Here is a 24,821-nt window from a genome sequence, read left to right on the forward strand (position 1 = left end):
TAGGAGTAGGGGGAGTATGGAACAGGCAGCACCCTCAAACCTTCAGAAGTATGAGATGAACCCCAACAACTTGGAAAGGTGGATCTCTCTCACACGTACCAACACAGACTATCCCCCAATTTAACTGATCCCCAGAGGTTTTTGATTAAATAGCGGAATAGAAAATATGATCCCAAAAAAGTGTATGTATATCACACGTACACAACCACACTAGGCCCCAATTACTATTGTTTGTACCCCTAAAAGGCTAGGAGTAGGGGGAGTATGGAACAGGCAGCACCCTCAAACCTTCAGAAGTATGAGATGAACCCCAACAACTTGGAAAGGTGGATCTCTCTCACACGTACCAACACAGACTATCCCCCAATTTAACTGATCCCCAAAGGTTTTTGATTAAATAGCGGAATAGAAAATATGATCCCAAAAAAGTGTATGTATATCACACGTACACAACCACACTAGGCCCCAATTACTATTGTTTGTACCCCTAAAAGGCTAGGAGTAGGGGGAGTATGGAACAGGCAGCACCCTCAAACCTTCAGAAGTATGAGATGAACCCCAACAACTTGGAAAGGTGGATCTCTCTCACACGTACCAACACAGACTATCCCCCAATTTAACTGATCCCCAAAGGTTTTTGATTAAATAGCGGAATAGAAAATATGATCCCAAAAAAGTGTATGTATATCACACGTACACAACCACACTAGGCCCCAATTACTATTGTTTGTACCCCTAAAAGGCTAGGAGTAGGGGGAGTATGGAACAGGCAGCACCCTCAAACCTTCAGAAGTATGAGATGAACCCCAACAACTTGGAAAGGTGGATCTCTCTCACACGTACCAACACAGACTATCCCCCAATTTAACTGATCCCCAAAGGTTTTTGATTAAATAGCGGAATAGAAAATATGATCCCAAAAAAGTGTATGTATATCACACGTACACAACCACACTAGGCCCCAATTACTATTGTTTGTACCCCTAAAAGGCTAGGAGTAGGGGGAGTATGGAACAGGCAGCACCCTCAAACCTTCAGAAGTATGAGATGAACCCCAACAACTTGGAAAGGTGGATCTCTCTCACACGTACCAACACAGACTATCCCCCAATTTAACTGATCCCCAAAGGTTTTTGATTAAATAGCGGAATAGAAAATATGATCCCAAAAAAGTGTATGTATATCACACGTACACAACCACACTAGGCCCCAATTACTATTGTTTGTACCCCTAAAAGGCTAGGAGTAGGGGGAGTATGGAACAGGCAGCACCCTCAAACCTTCAGAAGTATGAGATGAACCCCAACAACTTGGAAAGGTGGATCTCTCTCACACGTACCAACACAGACTATCCCCCAATTTAACTGATCCCCAAAGGTTTTTGATTAAATAGCGGAATAGAAAATATGATCCCAAAAAAGTGTATGTATATCACACGTACACAACCACACTAGGCCCCAATTACTATTGTTTGTACCCCTAAAAGGCTAGATGAGGAGTAGGGGGAGTATGGAACAGGCAGCACCCTCAAACCTTCAGAAGTATGAGATTGTGTTCACTGTACCCCACAAAGATTGAGTTCACTGCACCCCACAATGATTGTGTTCACTGCACCCCACAAAGATTGTGTTCACTGCACCTCACAAAGATTGTGTTCACTGTACCCCCCAAAGATTGTGTTCACTGCACCCCACAAAGATTCTGTTCACTGTACCCCACAAAGATTGTGTTCACTGCACCCCAAAAAGATTGTGTTCACTGCACCCCAAAAAGGATGTTGTTCACTGCACCCCAAAAAGGATGTTGTTCACTCCACCCCAAAAAGATTGTGTTCACTGCACCCCACAAAGATTGTGTTCACTGCACCCCAAAAAGATTGTGTTCACTGCACCCCAAAAATGATTTTGTTCACTGCACCCCAAAAAGGATTTTGTTCACTGCACCCCAAAAAGGATGTTGTTCACTCCACCCCAAAAAGATTGTGTTCACTGCACCCCAAAAAGATTGTGTTCACTGCACCCCACAAAGGATTTTGTTCACTGCACCCCAAAAAGATTGTGTTCACTGCACCCCAAAAAGGATGTTGTTCACTGCACCCCAAAAAGGATTTTGTTCACTGCACCCCAAAAAGATTGTGTTCACTGCACCCCACAAAGGATTTTGTTCACTGCACCCCACAAAGATTGTGTTCACTGCACACCAAAAAGGATTGTGTTCACTGCACCCCAAAAAGATTTTGTTCACTGCACCCCAAAAAGATTGTGTTCACTGCAGCCCAAAAAGATTGTGTTCACTGCAGCCCAAAAAGATTGTGTTCACTGCAGCCCAAAAAGATTGTGTTCACTGCAGCTCACACACAGAAAAATGGATGTGGATCACTGACACCTGCCTATCTCCAATCCCACACCACACAGCAATATCGATTGTAGTTTGTAGAACACAGTTTCCCTAAAATTCAGCAGACTCTGTCCCTAACAGGATTGAGAAGAGATCGTAGATCAGGATTGAGTGCAGACCCCACCCCCCACACAGCAATATCGATTGTAGTTTGTAGAAGACACTGACCCTATAATTCAGCAGACTCTATCCCTAAAATGCCTACAACTCGCCCTGCCTAAACACTCCGACCTGTCCCTCAATTCTATCCGGACACAAATGGTTTTTTCCTGCCTATCTTTCCCTAATCAGCAGCCAGCACGTTGTTGTGTGCTCTGTCCCTGAATCTAAGCAGCATAATGACGCCGCTGCGGCTGCCTCGAACTTATAAAGACTTGGTCACATGCTTCAGACGGCCAATCACAGCTACTGAGACATTTGCAGGCATGGCTGGGATGGCTTAAGGCACACCAGTTAAACGATTGTTGATTGGCTGTTGAAAGCCCGCCATGAAAAGAGCGCCAAAGCATGCAAAACCCGGAAATAAAACGACCGAACACGGATTTTTACCCGAACATACAGTAAAGTGTCCGTGTCCGTGTTCGGGTACAAAAAATCCAATTATTCGGTACGAACACGAATAATACAGTCCGTGTTCGCTCAACACTAGTAACAAGTAATGCACATATGTTGCGATCACGTGCTTTGTTCTCTCTAATTGTGGGTATACATGGTAGAATTTCAAACGAAAATTCGTAGGAAAATTTGTACAAAAATTCCCAGTACATTTGAATGTCATTTGAAAGTACTTCAAGATTTCATTTGCTTTTAACATTCAATTTTGGAATTAATGGACTTTACAGAAGAAAAATCACATATACTCTTAGAAATTCCTACATTTAGGAAAAAATTTCCATCTTGCCCCAAATATTCTTTCCACTGCAGTCAATAATACTCACAAACATCAGTTTAAAAACAGTGTGTACTGCATTGCCGCCGAGTGCGCAGTGTATGTGTTGATGTCACGAACTAGCTCCGCCCAGCGCGTTTCCAGGCAAACCATGTCATCACCTTCCTGATGTCAGTACATACACTGCACACTCGGCGGCAATGCAATACATGCTGTTTTTAAACTAATGTTTGTAAGTATTTTACTTTTGTAATAAATCGTGCTGTTTTTGCAATATTGGGCCATGGTGTCTGTGGTTTATTTCTTTTGAGCATACAAGTTTATCCCTGGTCTTGAGTGGTGACTGGCCAGATCCAGAGTTGTTTTGGAGGAGTCCTGCATTGGGGAGGTGGACCATTGCTGTGGTGCTTGAGAGGAGTGTTACTACTGCTATAATCTCTTATAATCTGGAAGGTAATATGATGCGGTAAGCAGTCATTTTTTGTGGCGGTGGTGGGGGTACACTGTGAATCGGAATTGATGGTCTGCGGCATTTGCACTTATGAATTGTGAATATTGCACATTGCACTTTTTGTTTATTTGTATGCACTTTAGCACTGGGAAACTTTTTGTCAATTTAAAGAGACAGTGCACCTGTAGGCTGGTGCAGTGTGTATTCTCCACTGCAGGTGGTGCTAGTCCGCAGTGGCAATGCAGATGGGAGAAGAAGTTAAAAGAAGCTATGTTTCTTTGTGATTTCCTCAGTCACTAGGGCAGTGATCTGGTTGGATGCACTTGCCCCACGTGACATTGGCAGCCATCTTAGGTCAGGAGGAGTCCATTTAAGACTCTTGCCCCTGGGTTTGGTGCTCTCTATGCGAGTGGACAGGTTAGGGACAAGTTCCCTGTCTGACAGGGGCAGTGATAGGGAAAGGGTTCAGTGGAGTGGGGAGAGAGTAAGATCTACCTCTACCTCTTCAGGAAGCTTCCCAAATGGGTGTGGACTGGCTAGGCCACACTTCGCTCCTGGTGGCATACGCTGTTGCAATCCCCAAGTTTTCTGACCACTATCATTCATTTTATGTTTGTAAGTGGCTCCGGACAGGTAAGCTTCCCTCCTGTTGGGCCTGTTGTGCTGTTGACTGTTCAAAACAAAGTTCTTTGCAAAACAGGACTCTATGTGTTTACTGTCTACCACACCATGCTGCATCTAAGCAACACACCTTTATTAATCTTATTTAAGGTGGCATTGAAGCACTATGTAACACAGCTTTTACAGCTGCTATATTTACACAGCAATCCCTAGGGGGAAGTGGCAGCGGGGCAGAAGGACACCTCCTGTGTATGTAAATAATTTTTTGGGCATGTGAAGTCCAGTGTCCACATGTCAGGAGTGTGTAACATTCTTTCTCCATGGCAGGTTCTGGTCTCATTCCAGCATCCGGGTTTTGGCTGAGCTGTACTCTCCTTGTCTGACTGTCACTGGCAGGTGATTGGTGTAGAAACAGACTCTGGGTGGAGTCCAGACCTGTTTATGGCCTGCCAAGACCTTAGTGTCATGCTTGTGATAGTGTTTGCAACACCCATTTCAAGCTTCCTGTTTACCTGCCTTGTTCCATTGTCTTGACCTTTACCTTTGCCCGATCCCCGCTGTCAAAATCAGGGTTCAGGCTTGAAGACCAGTTGTTATAGCAGTTGTGCAATTACCACCGACCAGCATGATAGGTACATAGGCAGTCACCCTAGCAGATGACACAGGTTCATCTGAGGTGCGGAATCTAAGTACTAACCGGTGCTCACCAGAGCACCTGATGGTGGAGATGGATTTTGCTGCATGTTAGTAGCAGGTCACAGTCCTCATGATTGCCCAACCAGGAGGTGAGCAAGCTGGGGTTCAGTAGCAGAATATAATGTAGGGATCAAACAGAAGCATATTCAGTAAACAAGTCAAAGGTCGATAACGAGTAGTTGGAGGTAGGGATCAGGCAGCAGTGCAGTCGAGGAACAAGCCAAGGGGCCGAGAACGAGTGGTAGCAAAATATGGACAGCAGCAGCGAAGACGAGAGAGAGTTACTGGCTGAACAGAGCACAGAAATATGGCAAACAGGTGCAGAGATATGGCTTAAATCAGGATGTTAATGGGTGGAGCAAATAGTTCAAGGATCAGCAAAAGTTAAGGCACAAGGCAGGTTTTCTAATGCATCAGACAGGTTGCTGTCCAGCATCTCGGGTAGCGCAGTGAGTCATTGCCAGACACAACAGAGATCCCGGGTTTAAGTTCAGGCTTTGACACCTGCCCTGCCAGCTAGTTTGGATTTTCTAGTTGCATTGGACTTTGGACTAATCTCCGAACTCTGCTTGCCTTTTTTACCATGGATTTGACCCTGTCTACCCTCTGAACGTCGCCTGCCTTGAACCGGGACTGCCATCTGCCTGTCTTCCAACTGCTAGTAACTGTTTGCTGTGCTTAGCTTATGCCTGCCCCAGTGTGGTCGCCAGGCACTATAGCATTGTGTATAAGACCTAGGGGCAACCGAGTACCGGTAGGCCTGCTTGCCTTATGAGAAAGGGGTCTGCTATAGGTGAAGAGCACAGAGCCAGCTACAGTGCCTGATCACCTGTGCTATGGTTAGGTGTGACGTTGCAATTGGTTAAGGTGACTTGGCTTGATCTTAACAAAAAAACACACATACACCAATGTCATGGGAAATTGGCAACATTTTCTGGCCCATATGATCACTTCTTTTTTTTTTTGTTTGACTTGATCCTTCATAAGTCAATAAATGTTGGGATTTCTCTAGATTCCACTGAAATATTGAAGGTATTAAAGAATGGAACAATTGCACAGATATGTTGCAGAAACAGCCGATGTATACAAAGCATAGGAAGTTCTATTTCAGATATTTTGCTGATTTGACTGATAATGACTTCTTAAGATAATGACTATTTCAAGATGCAAAGCTCAACATAACAAAGTGTATATATACCATTGAATATTGTTTTTCTCTCATTAGCACTCAACGATATCCTGCAGACTCTGCAGAAATCTGGGATTCGTGTTCATAAATAATTCCATTAAAAGACGTTCTGTGTATGGCTCATTATTAGAACAGTACATTTAAAAAATGTAATTACACAAAGGAATAATTTAGCTTTTGTAATATCATTTTGAAAATATGCCACAGCTGAGCCACTGGTAAAAAGAAATATGCTTTTTTATCATAAAATAAATCAAAATTAGGATCTTCAGCAGTTTTCAGTGGATGCAAAACATCTGTACCAAAAGTCTACGTTGTCTTTCTACAAAGCAAAGGTTAAAAATTATTAAATATAAAGAAAAAGAAGAAAAGTCATGAAACGAATCTGAACTCCGGCCAAACACATAAATACACAGATGACAGATATATATACATATATATATATATATATATATATATATTTACAGTATCTCACAGACGTGAGTACACCCCTCACATTGTAAATATTTTATATCTTTTCATGTGACAACACTGAAGAAATGACACTTTGCTACAATATAAAGTAGTGAGTGTACAGCTTGTATAACAGTGTAAATTTGCTGCCCCCTCTAAATAACTCAACACACAGCCATTAATGTCTAAACCCGCTGGCAACAAAAGTGAGTACACCCCTCAGTGAAAATGTCCAAATTGGACCCAATTAGCCATTTTCCCTCCCCCAGTGTCATGTGACTGGTTAGTGTTACAAGGTTTCAGGTGTGAATGGGGAGCAGGTGTGTTAAATTTGGTGTTATCGCTCTCACTCTCCCATACTGATCAGTGGCAACATGGCACCTCATGGCAAAGAACTCTCTGAGGATCTGAAAAAAAGAATTGCTGCTCTACATAAAGATGGCCTAGGCTATAAGAAGATTTCCAAGACCCTAAAACTAAGCTGCAGCAGTGGCGGAGCCAGAGGGCTAGCTGGGGTGGCAATTGCCACCCCAGACGAAGTCCTTGCCACCCCTGTTGCCACCCCGCTCATGGGCGTCTGCAATTCCAAATTCCACACACAATATCTGTTTGCTTTCGTGCATCGCTGATCGCCGCCAAATCACAAACGTGGTCCGCCCGCCGGCTCTGGCTAACTCCTCTCTCTGTCTTCTGCTGCCCTGCCGACAGCTGTAGGGGGCGGGCCGGGGATTCCCTGCTGCTGATGTCAGTCAGGAGGGGCGGAGCTGCAGCTCGTGGAGGAGAGGAGCCTCAGCGTGCCCTGGAGAGGAAGCAGGACTCGGAGTGACCTGACCTGAGCGGCGGCGGTGAAGAGTAGTAAGTCTGATTGTCACTCAACTCCAGCTGCCCTATATATACTGCTCACCCAGCTCCATCCTGCCAAAACCCCATAATTCCTGCCTACCCAACTCCATCCTTATTGCCTGCCTACTCGACTGCATTCACTAGGAATGCCTGCTTACTAAACTCCACCCTGCCCCCACTTCATACTGCCTCCAACTAAACTCCATCTTACGCTGACCCTACCTACTGCCTGCCTACCCAGCTTTCTACTGCCAGCCTAAATCCATCCTGCACCAAACCTGTACTGCCTGCCTATCCAACTGCCTTATATAGACTTCTCACCCATCTCTATAGTGCCCCCACTCTATACTGCCTGCCTACTCAACTCTATCCTGCCCCCACCCCATACTTCATCCACCCAGAATGACTGCCTCCTTACACAAGTCCATCCTAACCTGACCCTGTACTGTCTACCTACCCAGCTCTATACTAGAACCCTAAATCCATCCTGCCCTCACCCTATACTGCCTGCCTAACCACCTGCCCTATATAGACCGCCTACCTATGTCCATCCTGCCTCCACCTCCACCTCATTCTGCCTGCCAACCCAATGCTATATAGACTTCCCACCCACATACCCTGTCTGTTCACTGATCTTCTTTCTGTCTCTGCACAACATTGCCACCCATTTTCACCCTGCCCACTTCCCTTATATAGCCTGCCCACCCAACTATATTCTGCCTCCGCATACCCTTTCCATTTCTGCCCACCTCCCATTTATAGAATATCCATCCACCTCCATCCTGCCCCTACAAAATCTGTCTTCCTGACTTCATCTTGCCTGCCTTCCCCTATATACTGTAGAATGCCTATCCACCTCCATCCTGCCTCTACATAACCTGACCATCCATCTTCACCTTTCTCATCTCCTTTATATAGGCTGCCCACACACCTTCAGGCTGACCATCTATCTTTATCCTGCCACTTTGTATATTGACCCCCCCAAAATAATACCTTGCCACCCCTTTGCCACCCCTGTTTTAAAGGTCTAGCTCTGCCACTGAGCTGCAGCATGGTGGCCAAGATCATACAGCAGTTTAACAGGGCAAGTTCCACTGTGAACAGGCCTCGCCATGGTTGACCAAAGAAGTTGAGTGTACATGCCCAGCGTCATATCCAGAAGTTGTCGTTGAGAAATAGACATATGAGTGCTGCCAGCATTGCTACAGAGGTGGAAGGGGTGGGGGGGGGGGGGTTGGTCAGCCTGTCAGTGTCCATACCATACCCCGCACACTGCATCAAATTGGTCTGCATGACTGTCGTCCCATAAGGAAGCCTCTTCTAAAGATGATGCACAAGAAAGCCCACAAACAGTTTGCTGAAGACAAGGAGACTAGGGACATGGATTACTGGATCCGTCCTGACACTGAGTCTCCGAAAAGGGTGGACCCGAGGCGCAGAGCAGTGCACCTCGAGCCCGCCCATTTGTGTGACATAGCGAATGAAAATTCGCTATTGTCTCACGGATCCTCCCTCTCCTCAGCCAATGCCATTGCCGAGGAGGAGGCGGGACGCGGGAGGACTCGAAGAGAGGAAGGTAAGTCAAGTGCACTGGTCGGGGGGGCTTGGCACGCTGTTCACTCTGCATTTTAAGGGGGCACGCTGTCCACTCTGCATTTTAAGGGGGCACGCTGTCCACTCTGCATTTTAAGGGGGCACGCTGTTCACTCTGCATTGTAAGGGGGCACGCTGTTCACTCTGCATTGTAAGGGGGCACGCTGTTCACTCTACATTTTAAGGGGGCACACTGTTCACTCTGCATTGTGGTCAGTCTGCATTGAAGGGGGCATACTTTGGTCAGTCTGCATTGTAAGGGGGGAAGCTGTGGTCAGTCTGCGTTGTAAGGGGGCACGCTGTGGTCATTCTGCATTGTAAGGGGGCACGCTGTGGTCATTCTGCATTGTAAGGGGGCACGCTGTGGTCATTCTGCATTGTAAGGGGGCACGCAGTGGTCAGTCTGCATTGTAAGGGTACACGCAGTGGTCAGTCTGCATTGTAAGGGGGCACGCTTTGGTCAGTCTGCATTGTAAGGGGGCACGCTTTGGTCAGTCTGCATTGTAAGGGGGCACGCAGTGGTCAGTCTGCATTGTAAGGGTACACGCAGTGGTCAGTCTGCATTGTAAGGGGGCACGCTTTGGTCAGTCTGCATTGTAAGGGGGCACGCTGTGGTCTCTCTGCATTGTAAGGGGGCATGCAGTGGTCAGTCTGCATTGTAAGGGGGCACACTGTGGTCAGTCTGCATTGTAAGGGGGCATGCTGTGGTCAGTCTGCATTGTAAGGGGGCACGTTGTGGTCAGTCTGCATTGTAAGGGGGCACGCTGTGGTCAGTCTGCATTGTAAGGGGGCACGCAGTGGTCAGTCTGCATTGTAAGGCGGCATGCTGTGGTCAGTCTGCATTGTAAGGGGGCACACTGTGGTCAGTCTGTATTGTAAGGGGGCATGCTGTGGTCTCTCTGTTTTGAAAGGGGGCACGCTGTGGTCTCTCTGCATTGAAAGGGGGCATGCTGTGGTCTCTCTGCATTGAAAGGGGGCACGCTGTGGTCAGTCTGCATTGAAAGGGGGCACGCTGTGGTCTCTCTGCATTGAAAGGGGGCACGCTGTGGTCTCTCTGCTTTGAAAGGGAGCACACTGTGCTCACTCTGCATTGAAAGGGGGCACACTGTGCTCACTCTGCATTGAAAGGGGGCACGCTGTGGTCTCTCTGCATTGAAAGGTGGCACGCTGTGGTCAAATATAACAGGCTAATTTTTAAGTTGATTATTTTGTTACAAAAATCCAAATGGCCCTTGGCAGAAAAAAGGTTCCCCACCCCTGCTCTACAACTACCACACTGCACACTGTAGTTGACAGGTCCCAAGGCTCTCAGTTACCAGGACTTGAAGAAACGCACAGGCCCCGATGCAATTCCAATGATCCCTCAGGCTTCTGCACCTGAAAAAGCTCCACATGTAGAGACCATTCATTGTTGTCCAACAGGACTCTGGAAAGAAAGTCTGTTAGAATATTCTGGACTCTGGGGACATGAGCCTCTAAGATGTAGGCTCGATTCTTCTGAGCCCGAGACATAACTGGTTACGCTTCCTGTAATAGAGAACAGGCTGTAAATGCCCCCTCGTCTTTTAATGTAGGAAACTGCCATGGTGTTCAATAGCTTAATAGCACTGACGCTCCCTTTGTTATATGGTGAAAGGCCTGTAGGGCACAGAAGGCTGTCCATACTTTCAGAATGTTCAACCCAATCTTATGAAATTTACAGCCCTGCCTGCCTTGAGCTAACCCTAACAGGCAGCAAACCCCCCCATCTCATATTGGTGGTATTTGAAGTGATTGTGAACCAGGAAATGGGGCAGTGGAATGGTAAATGAGCCAGTTTCTTCATTGCAGCCACCAGGGGACTCCCTCTTATGACTGAGGTTATGTATGACCTGTTTCCTGGCTCCCACTGCTGGAGAAACCCCTTCCGGGAAGGCCACCTTCTCCAGAGCATCCACTTGACCATCCGATCCGTAAACACCATAGTGTCGATCATTTTAGACTTTGAAATGCGCGCATGTGGAAAGAAGACAGGACCAGGCGCATTCTGTTCCAGAACATCGGGATCCAGAGACAATGGTCCTCTTGATTATATCGAACTGAGCCCTGAGGCACACAAGTGACTGAGTGGGCTCCAGGTGTCTCTTTTCTAGAATCAGCTAATCTGAGGAGCATTGAAAAGATCTGAGCTCAGGGCTCCAGCAGCTGCCCTCTGTCTTGGGACAGCAGGAAAAGGACATCCAAGTAACTATGGAGGCGTATTCTCCTTGCTTTGATAAAGACTTTAACAACCAATCAGATCCTGAAAACACACAGGGTGATGTTGAAAGCCCAAATGGTAGACAAGCGAGCTGGAAATGGTCTTGACCTATGGCGAACTGAAGGAACTTGCGGAAGTGTTCTACAATGGGCACATGAAAGTAAGCATCTTTAGGTCAGTTGGAAAAATGCCAGTCGACTGGCTGGACCCCCTATGAATCAGGGAAAATGTTTCCATCTTGAACCTCTCCTTTTGATGAAAATTGATTCAGGTGCACGAGGTCTAAAATCAGCCTCCGCAAGCCGCTTCTCTTCATGACCATAAAGAGGGGCGAGTACATGCCCTGTAATCTCTCGCATTCTGGGACTGGCACAACATCACTTTGCGACTCCAGTGACTTTAAGTAATACAAGAGAATATGCTTTATTTTACTTCAGAGTGAGGCAAAATCCATGGAAACTAATCCAAGATGAGGAGGACTTCTGATGGACCATGCGTATCCTGAAAAGACCGCTCCAATAGTCTGAGGCTCAAACTCAAGCTTTTAGCCTACTTCTGAGGAGATATCAGGCCTTAAATCCAGACCTGGTCTGTAAATTGTGTGACCTTCACATACTCTGAACTATGTCCTCTAGACTGTATTGTCTTCTGGCCTAGCAGGCGCCCGTCCTGAGGTAAGGCCCAACTTGCCAACTGTGGCCCGGGTTACAGTGCCTTCCAGCTTGCCAAAAGATGAAGCTCCCTCAAAGGGATCTTACACTACGCCTGTTAGAGGCGGAATCAGCAAGCCCAGGCCCCAGCCATAGCACTCACTTTGCCGTAACTGACGGGAGCATAACCCACGCCACTATGCGGATGATATCAGTTGGAGCCTCACCATGGAAACCGACACATTTCCATCACTTTAAACATAGCCAATGGAGCCCAGACGGACTTTCAGGCCATTCACTGCATGTTCCAAGGAAGAGCAACATGCTTGCTTGCCTGATGTTCCTTATTTTCATTAGGAATGGGAAATTAGAACGCTCTCTCTAGAGGTGCTTAAAGAACTTCCTCTTGCTTTGCAGGTTCTACTCATGTAAATGCCCCCTTCATTGCCTTGACCAAAGGCGTCACAAGGGCAAAGGGACTCATCTTGCTCTGCCTCACTGTCTGAGGTCTTCATAGATGGATTGCTTGGTTAGGACAGTTCCAGTTCCTCCTGACCGTCCTTAGTGGGAGAACACGCCGTAACGGCTGTTGGACTTTGCGTGTGGCTTGTACCCCACTCTTTAAGGGATTCTTGCACTACGCGCCTCACCAGAGATTCCATTTGCTGGAAATCACCATCCTCTTTTCCAACCACCTGGGCATAGCATGGCTCACACAGAGTCTTAAAGGAGGATACAGAGCTTCTGCTATGAAGGCTGGACCTTGATGATGACCAATGAAGACTAAATCTGAAAGAAGACTGTTAATGCAGTGACCTAATGAGGTCTTTATCATCTCGTGCAGTGTATTGTCAATCTGACCTAGAAGGACTAAAAGACCTAAAAAGAAAACAAAATAGGCCAGAAAGGAAAGGGCTACTGCTTTGCCTGCCAATGGCCAAGCATAAGCTCTTCATGGCACCGCATCCATCGCCCTTCTGCACCCTGCTTATAGCTTGGGTCTGCTGGAGACTCCACAGGTCTTCTGGGGCACAGTGGCAAAGAGTTTGTGTTTTTGTTTTAATTCCTATAAATACTTGAGATAAAAACTGCTTGCTTGTATTACTTCACAGCAATCCATCTGATTCAGATTTAAAACTACCAAGTTTAAATTTGACTGCTTTTCCATGAGCAACACAGACATTTTTTGTTTCGGAAACTTTGATAACCGAGGCGCACCTTTACTTTATTGAGTGCTGCCGAGTTCTCAAAGTTCTGTAGAATACATGGCAGATTTTAAAGCATTTTTTTCCCTTTAGATCAGTGTCCACCTATCTGAACAGATGCTAAGAATACATGACAGAAGATAAAACTGCAGATACCTTCATTCTGCCTCTCTGAACACATCTGCCTCATCTGAAGAGAAAGTTTCCAAAATTGTGTGTGAACATTTGTAGAGCACAGAGCAGGTTTTCATTAAAGATCCAACTTTGACTACTGCAAAATTTTAAAAGAATTTAATAAGAACCGTTTGATGGAAAGAACACTTGGATGCCCTGTTTTTTGTAGGAACTTGGAGGAGTCCCAACTTCCTTCGCCATTTTTATAAGCCTTTGTTCCCATTCTGTTTAGGGTATGTACAGACTGTGCTTTACCCTCCCTGGCGGTATTCCCGAGTGTGGCTCGGGGTTAACTTTCAGTACCAAAAGCGATAACCCCGTGCCACACTCGGGATTACCCCAGAATGTTACTCACCTTCCCTGCGCTCCCCCCGCCGTCCTCCCCGGCATCCTGACACTCTCTCCCCGCTCTGTGCACGGCCGATTGACGACACTTACCTTACAGTTCCCTCCTGTGAGCTTTGCGACGCAGGGGGGTGGAACCGGCGGCAAATTCAAAAGTGTAAATACACCAAATGACATTAAACAAAGCTGTGATCCTAACGGATTACACTGTATCATGCCATTTCACCACAGGATTTCACCTGGTGACTTTTCCAGTGCCCTGCCTGTGCTTTCCAGTGCTTTGTGCCTGGAAAATTGAGAACGACCATGGCGTCCAAAAAGCGTTCTTTTTTGCGCAAAAGCGCTTTTAGACGAACTGAAAAACAGCGACAGAGAAACGGAGTTACTTGAAGAACTGAGCGATAGCGATTCGTGGGAAAATTCGTCATCAGCAATGTTCCCTCTAATTTTTTACATTGCTGAGCAAATAAAAAAATTTTTGAGCGCAAACCTGTAGACCGAGCAATTTCTTAAAAAATCGTATATTGTCACAAAAAGTGCATGTTGCCATTAACTAATGGGCTATAGCTTGATAGAATATTAGTAAATCGTATTAACCGTTCAGCCAATTTTACAGTATACTATACTGTAAAATTGGTTGTGAACAGTTAATACGATTTACTAATATTCTATCAAGCTATAGCCCATTAGTTAATGGCAACATGCACTTTTTGTGACAATATACGATTTTTGAGGAAATTGCTCAGTCTAAAGGTAATAGCAATAATAAATGTTCAATAGGTGACACTCATTGCTGGAATAGCCCACTGCCATGGAACTACAAGTCACAGCATGCCAGCTGGTCCTATAGCAGGGATGGGCTACCTCAGCCATTGTGGAACTACAAGTCACAGCATAACCTACCAGCTGGTCCTATACAGGGGTAGGCTACGTCAGCCATTATGGAAGTACAAGTCACAGCATGACTTACCAGCTGGCCCCATACTTAGGGTAGGCAGCCTCATTTATTGTAGAACTACAAGTCACAGCTTAACCTGCCATCTGGCCTTTTACCAGGGGCAGGCTACCTAGGCTGTTGTGGAACTAAAAATCACAGCATTACCTGCCAGCTGGTCCTATACTAGGGGAAGGCTTCCTCAGCTATTGTGGAACTACAAGTCACAGCATGACTTGCCAGCTAGCCCTATACTAGGGGAAGGAAACGTTGGCTATTGTGGAACTACAAGTCACAGCATGACTTGCCAGCTAGCCCTATACTAGGGGAAGGGAACCTCGGCTATTGTGGAACTACATGTCACAGCATGAAATGCCATCTGGCCCCTTAATAGGGGTAGGCTACCTCATCTATTGTGGAACTGTTTTTGTTTAAAAAGATATTAACTGGGCTACATTACAGTACTGTAAAAAGATGAGGGGGGTGGCATTGCCTTACCTGCATGGAGTGAGGTGTAGGACGTTCTAAGCGAGAGCTCTGATTTCCCTGGGTACGATGGCAGCGATCCTCCGCTCTCCCCAGCACTTCCAGCGATGCCTCCTGGCTGAGTGGATCTTCTGGTGTTTGACCACCAGCCGTGAGTGACTTGGCCCCCCGTGAGTGACTTGGCCCCAGCGAGCGAGACCCCCCAGTGCACTTACCTCACGGACAGTCCGGTCACTCTTCAGTCCCCGGCTTCCCGCGTCTCCGTCCTCCCGAGTCCCGGCGCCTCCTCCTCGGCCAATGGCATGAAGTTGGCCTTTCGGCCAATCAGGAAGCGGCAGGACCCGCTCCCTGATTGGCCAGGAGGAGGATCCGTGTGACAATAGCGAATTTTCATTCGCTATTGTCACACAATGGGCGTGCTCTCGGGGCGCACACTCTTCCCCCTGGCCGCCATGTCTGCGCTGTCTAAATAGGTGCGCGGTCTACATAGCTGCTTGCGCGGGACCATAAATTTCACTGCGCGTCCGCGCATGCGCGCACTTTAGGGGGAACATTGGTCATCAGGTACGGAAAGTGACGACAGCAAAGATTCTGATGTCTCTTTCTGGCACATAGCTTGTGGAATTTGGGAAATATATCAAATGATTCTTCAGAATTTCCAACAAAGCGATGTGCCAGAAAAAACCTGTTGACGAATTTTCCATCATCAAGTAACTCCGTTTCGCTGTCGCTGTTTTCCAGTTCATCTAAAAGCGCTTTTGCGCAAAAAGAAGGCTTTTTGGACGCCATGGTCGTTCTCTATTTTCCAGGCACACAGCATTGGAAAAGCACAGGGAGGGCACTGGAAAAGTCACCAGGTGCTATCCTGTGGTGAAATGGCATGATACAGTGTAATCCGTTAGGATCACAGCTTTGTATCATGTTATTTAGTGTATTTACATTTTTTAGCCGGTTCCACCCCCCTGTGTTGCAACGCTCGCAGGGAAGGGAAGCGGAAGACAGGTGCCGGCGGGAGGACGGCGGGGGATCGCAGGAGAGGGTGAATCTTAAAATGTAAAACAACAGATTTCCATGCAAAACAATGTACCGCTTTTAGCACAGAAATCCTGACATAATCAGACCGCCAGGGAGGTTAAGCCCCGGTTCACATTAGTGCGATCGCGGAGATCGCATGTAATTCGGAGTGCACTGCTCCTAAATTACATGCGATCTCATGTGCGGTGCAAATTTAAGCCATACACTTTGTATGACTGAATTCGCACCGCATCCACACTAAACTCATACCTGACCCTTTTTTTTATCTGCTGCAGAATCGGATCGCATAGTGGATCACACTAGTGCGATCCGATTCTGTGTAAACTTGCAGAGCGCACTGCGATATGCGATCGCAACTGGGGGTGTCGTTAACTTTTAATTGACACCCATTGCCAGGGGTGCGGATGCGATGCGGGATCACACTGCATATTCGCAGCGTTCCCGCATCGCACAAATGTGAACCGGGACTAAGGGTCCATTCATACTAGATGTGGGTTGGATGGGTGCTGGGATTGCCTCTAGACACTGCTCACTTCTACGGCAGAAGGGTTGTAGGAGGCAATGCTTATGATGCTTCAACCATGCTCCAATGGTGTCAGTCAGCAAGCGCCTCATCATTTAATTCATACTGGAGGAATATCTATCTATCTATCTATCTATCTATCTATCTATCTATCTATCTATCTATCTATCTATCTATCTATCTATCTATCTATCTATCTATCTATCTATCTATCTATCTATCTATCTATCTATCTATCTATCTATCTATCTATCTATCTATCTATCTATCATTAAATATGTTTTTGTATTTGGGCAGTAGCTAAATGGGGGGTTTAAAATTGCTCTCACACAGAGGGAACCTCAGTGATGAGTTCCATCATTGTCTTGTATGCACTTGATGCCTAATCACTAAAGCCCCATACACACGCATCGATTATTGGCCGTGAATTTTCGGCCAACGTCCGATCGGCCGATTTTCGGCTTGTTAGTATGATGCTTCCGACAACCGACTCCGACTTTTCGGCCGAAAAAAATCTGGTGTGCATGCTATAAAATTTTTGTTGGCTGTCAACACAACGGCCGATTTTCCGTCAGTCAGTACAGATTTCGGCAGACAAAAATCTGATGAGCAAGACTGGGCATGCTCAGAGAAGAAAAAACACATGGAAAGTAAACCAGCACATGACATCACTTCTGAAGTAGATTTTTGTTGGCCGAGAAAATTCGTGTGCAGTCTAGGCACATTCCAACCAACAAAACACCACCCTGGACAAAAGTCGGCCAATCGGTCGGTTGATAATCGTTGCGTGTGTAAGAGGCATAAGGATGAGTTAATGTTCTGCCTGGGTTCCCATGTGCAAGAAAAAAGGATACCACAGCCAGTGGCACAAAGTGAGCTGAATTAAAATAAACTCCTCCAGTTGCTCCTAAAACCACCCAAGTGTGGGATAAGGTAATGGCCGCTTACCTGAATATAGAATCCAACATTCTGGTGCAAGATGAAAATCCCCCTCTGTTCAAAATCCAAAGCTGAAAAGCATAGCAGGGTAACTAATACTCCCCATGTATAATGAGAAACGTATGCAGAGAGAAAAAGGGGACTAATAGTGCATTACCTTAATAACGATCAATTTTATTATTAAAAGTTGCACTTACATCTAAGACATGGAATGGAAGCATTAATGATACACGATAATGGCAAACATGGCCGCCTGCAGTGCGGACCGTGTGAAGTGACTGCAGGCGGCCGTGTTTGTTATCGTATATCATTAATGCTTCCATTCCATGTCTTAGATGTAAGTGCAACTTTTAATAATAAAATTGATTTTTTTTTTTTTTTTTTTTTTAAATGTGGCAAAGTGAACAAACAATTATTACAATGACTCTTTAAAGAGGAGTTCCACCCTAATTTTCAACTTTACACCATAAATAATATTAAAACATTCTAAAAATGAATTGGATAATTATTATTTTTTTTTAGTTTCACTTACCTTATTTTAAATGAAAATTAACTTACCTTCCTGCCACTTCCTCCTTATGCGGCCGCGGCCCCCGAAGTCATTTCCTGCTTTGCATTGACTGCCGGGGGAGATGAGTGTCATCAATCCCAGGAGTCAATGCGCCGGCACCGGTGTCCCTCGTCACTTCCGATGCAGGCACGAGAACAGCTTCTGGGCATGCGCAATGACAAGGAATGCGGCTGCGGGATGACGCGCCTGCACAGGAAGTGACGAGGCATGGCATTCTGGGATTCCGAAATCCAGGAAGAGGGACACGAAGAGGGACACTGCAGCTTCAGCTGCCCTCACTGCAGATGGCAGCGCTGGACAAGACATTTACAAGGTAAGTAATTCTTCTTAAAGGTACACTAAACAGGGGACAGTTCAGAGGCTATCATTGTTTAAATGCACTAGCCCTGTCCTAGGGGTATTTTTACGTAAAAAAAATTTTTTGGGTGGAACTCCGCTTTAAGTTATCTTTGGCTTAACAAAAACAGCATTATTTTGAAATGGTACACTAATAACACTGGCGAGGGACTTCAGAAGAGGAGGTTCAGGGCCTCTCTGTGCAATGACATTGCACAGAGCAGGTAAGTATAACAAGTTTAATATTTTAGAACAAACAATTCCAGCCTTTAACCACTTTACGACCGCCCGCTGCAGATGTACTGTGGCAGGCAGCCTCTCCCAGGCAAATCGACGTACATGTACGGCACTCGCTCTCGGGAGTCTAGGGGGCGAGCGCGCGCCGCTGGCGCCGCGCTTCCGTCCCCCGCTCGTCAGCGGGGAAACCGATGCAGCGGGCAGGCGGCTCCCATTGACACCCGCGATCGTTCCCCGCTGAGAGAGAAGGAACAGTCAGCTTTTGTAAACACAGCTGACCATTCTTCTCCTTGAAATGATCATAGAGCCTGTGTCATCCTTCTATATAGGATCACATGTCTCTATGGTCATTTCAGAAGTCACGCCCCCCCACAGTTAGAATCACTCCCCTAGGCTCATATTTAACCCCTTGATCACCCATAGTGTTAACCCCTTCCCTGCCAGTGTCATTATTACAGTAACAGTGCATATTTTTAGCACTGATTACTGTAGTAATGTCACTGGGCCCCCCAAAAGTGTCAAAAATGTCAGTTAGGGGTCCGATCTGTCCGCCACAATTTCGCAGTCCCGCTAAATATCGCAGATTGCCACCATTACTAGTAAAATAAAAAACAATAAAAATGACATAAATCTTTCCTGTAGTTAGTAGACGCGATAACTTTTGCGCACACCAATCAAAATACGCTTATTGGGATTTTTCTTTACCAAAAATACGTAGCAGAAAACAAATTGGCCTAAAATGTTAAAAAATTTTGATTTTTACATTTTTTTTTGAGAATATTATATAGCAGAATGTGAAAAATATTGTTTTTTTTTTCAAAATTTTCGCTCTTTTTTTGTTTATAGCGCAAAAAAAAAAAATAGCACAGGTGATCAAATACCACTAAAAGAAAGCTCTATTTGTGGGGAATAAAAAGGACGTCAATTTTATGTGGGTACAGCGTCGCATGACCGCGCAATAGTCTGGTAAATTAAAAATCTCTTCAATTTTCCTCCTGCAGCTACAGGAGGAAAAAGGAGGTCAGTCATTTCTCTACATGCTGCCCCGCCGTCCCTCCTATCCAGGTGTACAAGGGAGTCGCACAGGGCCCCTGGAGCATGGTGCCCACTTGCAATTGCAACCCCTGCAACCCCTGTAGTTACGCCCCTGTCTTGTATCACAAATATGTTTTGAGACTGAAATAAATGCTACACATTTTTATTTCTCATAAATGTTTCTTGGGTACCGCCATAGTCTCATGTGCTTGTTTATCACAAATGTGCTTTAAATAAGAGAAATGAAAACATATACATTATGAATATTGCAATACAATCTAATTCCTTATTCTTTCTAATAATTAACAGAACGATTGGGACCTCCACTGGACATCAATCTTGAAGCCATAAACTGCACAGCTTTCAGTGTACAATGGAGAATGCCCCGACAACACGCAAGCACCATCAATGGCTATACTGTAAGTAATCAAATTAGTAATGGTATTTTACATAGCAGGAAGGATCACACACTTGCTAAAGTAAACTTTTTTTTTCTTAAAGCTGTGTGAAAAGAATGCAACCAATACATAAGATACCATGAGTGTAATAAAAGCTATGACAGGCCAAAGAGCCAATATAGTGCCTAGGACATACAGAATGCTGCTGGAGCCTATTCTTCCTCCTTCCAGAATTCCCTTCATTTTCATCTTCTTCTTCCACCTAAAGGCTTAGTAGAGCTTATCTTTTATGAGAATTGTGTGTTCATAAAGCTTTTACAAATCATTTGCAAAGTTTTCACCAGATTTTTAGAAGCCTTAAATAACCCCCAAAAGGAGCTGAAGGTTGCGGTCACCCCTTTATCAGCACTATGGAAGACATCAGCCAACACTTTGCACAGCTGGTGGTTCTTGGCAAAGCCTTCTGTACACACATTGCTCTTATACAGTATCTCACAAAAGTGAGTACACCCCTCACATATCTGTAAATATTTTTTTATATCTTTTCATGTGACAACACTGAAGAAATGACACTTTGCTACAATGTAAAGTAGTGAGTGTACAGCTTGTATAACAGTGTAAATTTGTTGTCCCCTCAAAATAACTAAACACACAGCCATTAATGTCTAAACAGCTGGCAACAAAAGTGAGTACACCCCTAAGTCAAAATATCCAAATTGGGCCCAAAGTGTCAATATTTTGTGTGGCCGCAATTATTTTCCAGCACTGCCTTAATCCTCTTGGGCATGGAGTTGACCAGAGCTTCACAGGTTGCCACTGGAGTCCTCTTCCACTCCTCCATGACGACATCACGGAGCTGGTGGATGTTAGAGTCTTTGCGTTCCTCCACCTCCACAGATGCTCAATAGGATTTAGGTCTGGAGACATACTTGGCCAGTCCATCACCTTTACCCTCAGCTTCTTTAGCAAGGCAGTGGTCATCTTTGAGGTGTGTTTGAGGTTATTATTATGTTGGAATACTGCCCTGCGGCCCAGTCTCTGAAGGGAGGGGATCATGCTCTGCTGCAGTATGTCACAATACATGTTGGCATTCATGGTTCCTTCAATGAACTGTAGCTCCCTAGTGCCAGCAGCACTTATGCAGCCCGAGACCATGACATTCCCACCACCATGCTGTAGGCAAGACACACTTGTCTTTTTACTCCTCACCTGTATGCTATCACACATGCTTGACACCATCTGAACCAAAAAAGTTTATCTTGGTCTCATCAGTTCCAGTAATCCATGTCCTTAGTCTGCTTGTCTTCAGCAAACTGTTTATTTGTGCATCATCTTTAGTAGAGGATTCCTTCTGGGACGACAGCCATGCAGACCAATTTGATGCAGTGTGCGGCGTATGGTCTGAGCACTGACAGACTGACCCCCCATCCCTTCAATATCTGCAGCAATGCAGGCAGCACTCATACATCTATTTCCCAAAGACAACCTCTGGATATGACACTGAGTATATGCACTCAACTTCTTTGGTCAACCATTGGCGAGGCCTGTTCTGAGTGGAACCTGTCCTGTTAAACCGCTGTATGGTCTTGGCCACCTTGCTGCAGCCCAGTTTCATGGTCTTGACAATCTTCTTATAGCCTTTTTTCAGATCCTCAGAGAGTTCTTTGCCATGAGGTGCCATGTTGAACTTCCAGTGACCAGTATGTGAGAGTGATAACACCAAATTTAACACACCTGCTCCCCATTCACACCTTAGACCTTGTAACACTAACGAGTCACATGACACCGGGGAGGGAAAATGGCTAATTGGGCCCAATTTGGACATTTTCACTTAGGGGTGTACTCACTTTTATTGCCAGTGGTTTAGTCATTAATGGCTACGTGTTGAGTTATTTCCAGGGGACAGCAAATTTACACTGTTATTCAAGCTGTACACTCACTACTTTACATTGTGTTACTTTACATACTGTAGTGTTGTCACATGAAAAAATATAATAAAATATTTACAAAATGTGAGAGGTGTATTTACTTTTGTGAAGCACTGTAGTTCCATTGGTTTTTAGGTTACCTGATGCATGCTAAATTTAGGTTGGACATTTAGGCATCAATGACCTGTGCTCACGAAGAGCAATGTGTAGAGAAAGTTTTCACAAAAGCATTTACAATGCTTTCTGCAAGCCTTTAAAACCCCTTAGCTTCAGTTTGTGGATGCTGAACGGAGATCTTAATGGGAATTGTGACTCTCAATTCAAACACGTTGCTAGCGGGCCTTCAACAAGGTTCAAGTAGTGCTTCAAGTATTTCTAAAGAAAGCTGCTGGAAGCTAGCTGAAAGCTTATAAATGTTTTGTAAAAGCTTGCTGTACACATTGCTCTTTTAAAATCCGGAGTGTATAAAGCCTAAACAAGCTTTTAGCAGGGAAGTGTAAAGTTGTGTCATACCAAGGGGTCCTCAAACTTTTATGAAAAGAGATAGTTTGCGGTCTGCCAGACTATTTTGGGACCAGATTGTGTCCAGTAGGAAAAAAAAAGAATAATGCCCTGTCAGAGAACATTGGGAGTAATAAAATGCACGGCATCATTGGTCAGTGAAATTATTAAATGTCACTGCTCTGGCATCAGTGAGATGTAATAATGCCCCTGCATCCCTGGGAGTAAAAAATATGCCCTGTGTGAGTGTATAAAGGGAGTAATTGCCCCTGTGTCAGCTGGAATTAAATATGGCCCAGCGTCAGTGGTCAGTAGGAATTATAAATATTTGGGCATTGGTTGGAGTAAAAAATTCTGGGCATCAATGATTAGTAGGATTACTCAATGCTCCTGCATCAGTGGGGGATAAATGTTCTGGCAGCAGCAATAGTAGTAATAAATACAGTAAAACCTTGGATTGCGAGTATAATTATTTCCGGAAACATGCTAATATCAAACAAATTTCCCCATAAGAAATAATGGAAACTCAGATGATTTGTTCCACAACCATTTATTCATAAGTCCTTCAGTTTATAGTCCATATAAAAAGATTATAGCAATCTGATAGGTTGTGTAACCATAAAATGTCAAACCACAATTGCCGCCTCCACAAAGGGATTAGAAGCAAAATACAGCAGAAGCTACAGAATATAAAAGAGAAGAGAGGCGCCTCTAAGTGTAGCAATTTGGTTACATTTAACCACTTAAAGAGGTTGTAAACTCGTTTCAAAGTTTTTTTTTTTTTTTTACAACCTGCAAGAGAAACACATAATGAGCTAGTATGCATCGCATACTAGCTCATTATGAAATACTTACCTTACAACGAGCCCCCGCCGTGCTGCTCACTCACCTGTATGACGGGCGACATGTTCAGTCTGATTGGCCTGAGCCGCGGTGACGTCACTCCCGCGCACGCGCACGGGAGCCGACGGTCACGGCACAGGGCTCTGAAGGAACGGCACGAGCGGCCGGTCCTTCAGAGCGCATGCGCCAGTGACGTCACTGGCTGCATGAAAGGTAAATATCTCCTAAACGGTGCATGTTTAGGAGATATTTACAGTACCTATAGGTAAGCCTTAATATAGGCTTACCTATAGGTACAACTTGCCGAGGAGGGGAGGAGGGTTTACTTCCTCTTTAAGCCCTATTTTGGACACTTTTTGTTTACAAGTTAAAATCAGTATTTTTTCCTAGAAAACTACTTAGAACCCCCAAACATTATATATATATATATATATATATATATATATATATATTTTAGCAAAGACTCTGAAGAATAAAATGTCGGTCATTGCAATATTTTTTGTCACGCGGTATTTGCGCAGCGGTCTTTAAAACGCAATTTTTTTGGAAAAATTTTGAAAAATCACATTTCACTGCATTTAAAAAATACTAAAGTTAGCCCAGTTAATAGATACCCAACATGTTACGGTTTAAAATTGCGCACACCCGTGGGATCGGGACTCCATCCAGCCGGCGGAAGCGCCGGCTGGGTGCTCGGGTCTCCCGGTGGGACGGGAGGCCCGTTCAAAGTCACGGAAGGCGGCGGGAGGGGGGGGGGAACTTCCCCTCCCGCTCACCCAGGTAACGACCGAGCGGCTCTCGAGCCGCATCAGTCGTTACTGACGGAAAGCCGACCGTCGGCTGTAACCACGGTACCGGGATGGTGCCTCTAGCTAGAGGCATCATCCCGATATAACACTGCAAAGTCTGCCGACGTAGATCTAAATCACTTTGCGGGAAGTGGTTAATGAAGGTTCAAAATTTAACAACTCACATGTTTGATGATTAAAAGAGACACATCTAAGGAGGCAGGCATCTGGGGTAAAGCTGTCCACATAGACCATGCTCCTCACCGCCGGCTCTCACCGCTGTCAGTCTACAATGGTGACCTGGAAGACTATCCTGCAATAGAGCTATCTGAAAGCGAGACTTGAAGTGTTTGTGGAGCGCAGCATGGAAGAGATGACATCGATGGTGGTGTGGAGGATTGTCTATGTGGACAGCTTTACCCAGGATGCCTGCATTCTTGGATGGGCCTCTTTTAATCATCAACCATGTGAGTTTCTAAATGTTGTACCTTCATTAAATGTAACCATATTGCTACACTTAGA

At 45.3% G+C, this 24,821-nt stretch overlaps 1 protein-coding gene across 2 annotated transcripts in view; it reads left to right on the forward strand.

Annotated features, from left to right (window-relative positions):
* Window positions 1–24,821, forward strand: part of EGFLAM (EGF like, fibronectin type III and laminin G domains) — a 305,415-nt gene that overhangs the window by 124,303 nt on the left and 156,291 nt on the right. For both annotated transcript variants that reach the window (XM_082264828.1, XM_082264829.1), the window contains exon 2: window positions 20,151–20,260. In XM_082264828.1, coding sequence (XP_082120954.1) covers window positions 20,151–20,260 — 110 coding nt within the window. The remainder of the gene's footprint in view (window positions 1–20,150; window positions 20,261–24,821) is intronic.

The sequence above is a fragment of the Pelophylax lessonae genome (genome assembly GCF_965119305.1).
Source record: "Pelophylax lessonae genome assembly, chromosome: 1".
Classification (NCBI taxonomy): domain Eukaryota; kingdom Metazoa; phylum Chordata; class Amphibia; order Anura; family Ranidae; genus Pelophylax; species Pelophylax lessonae.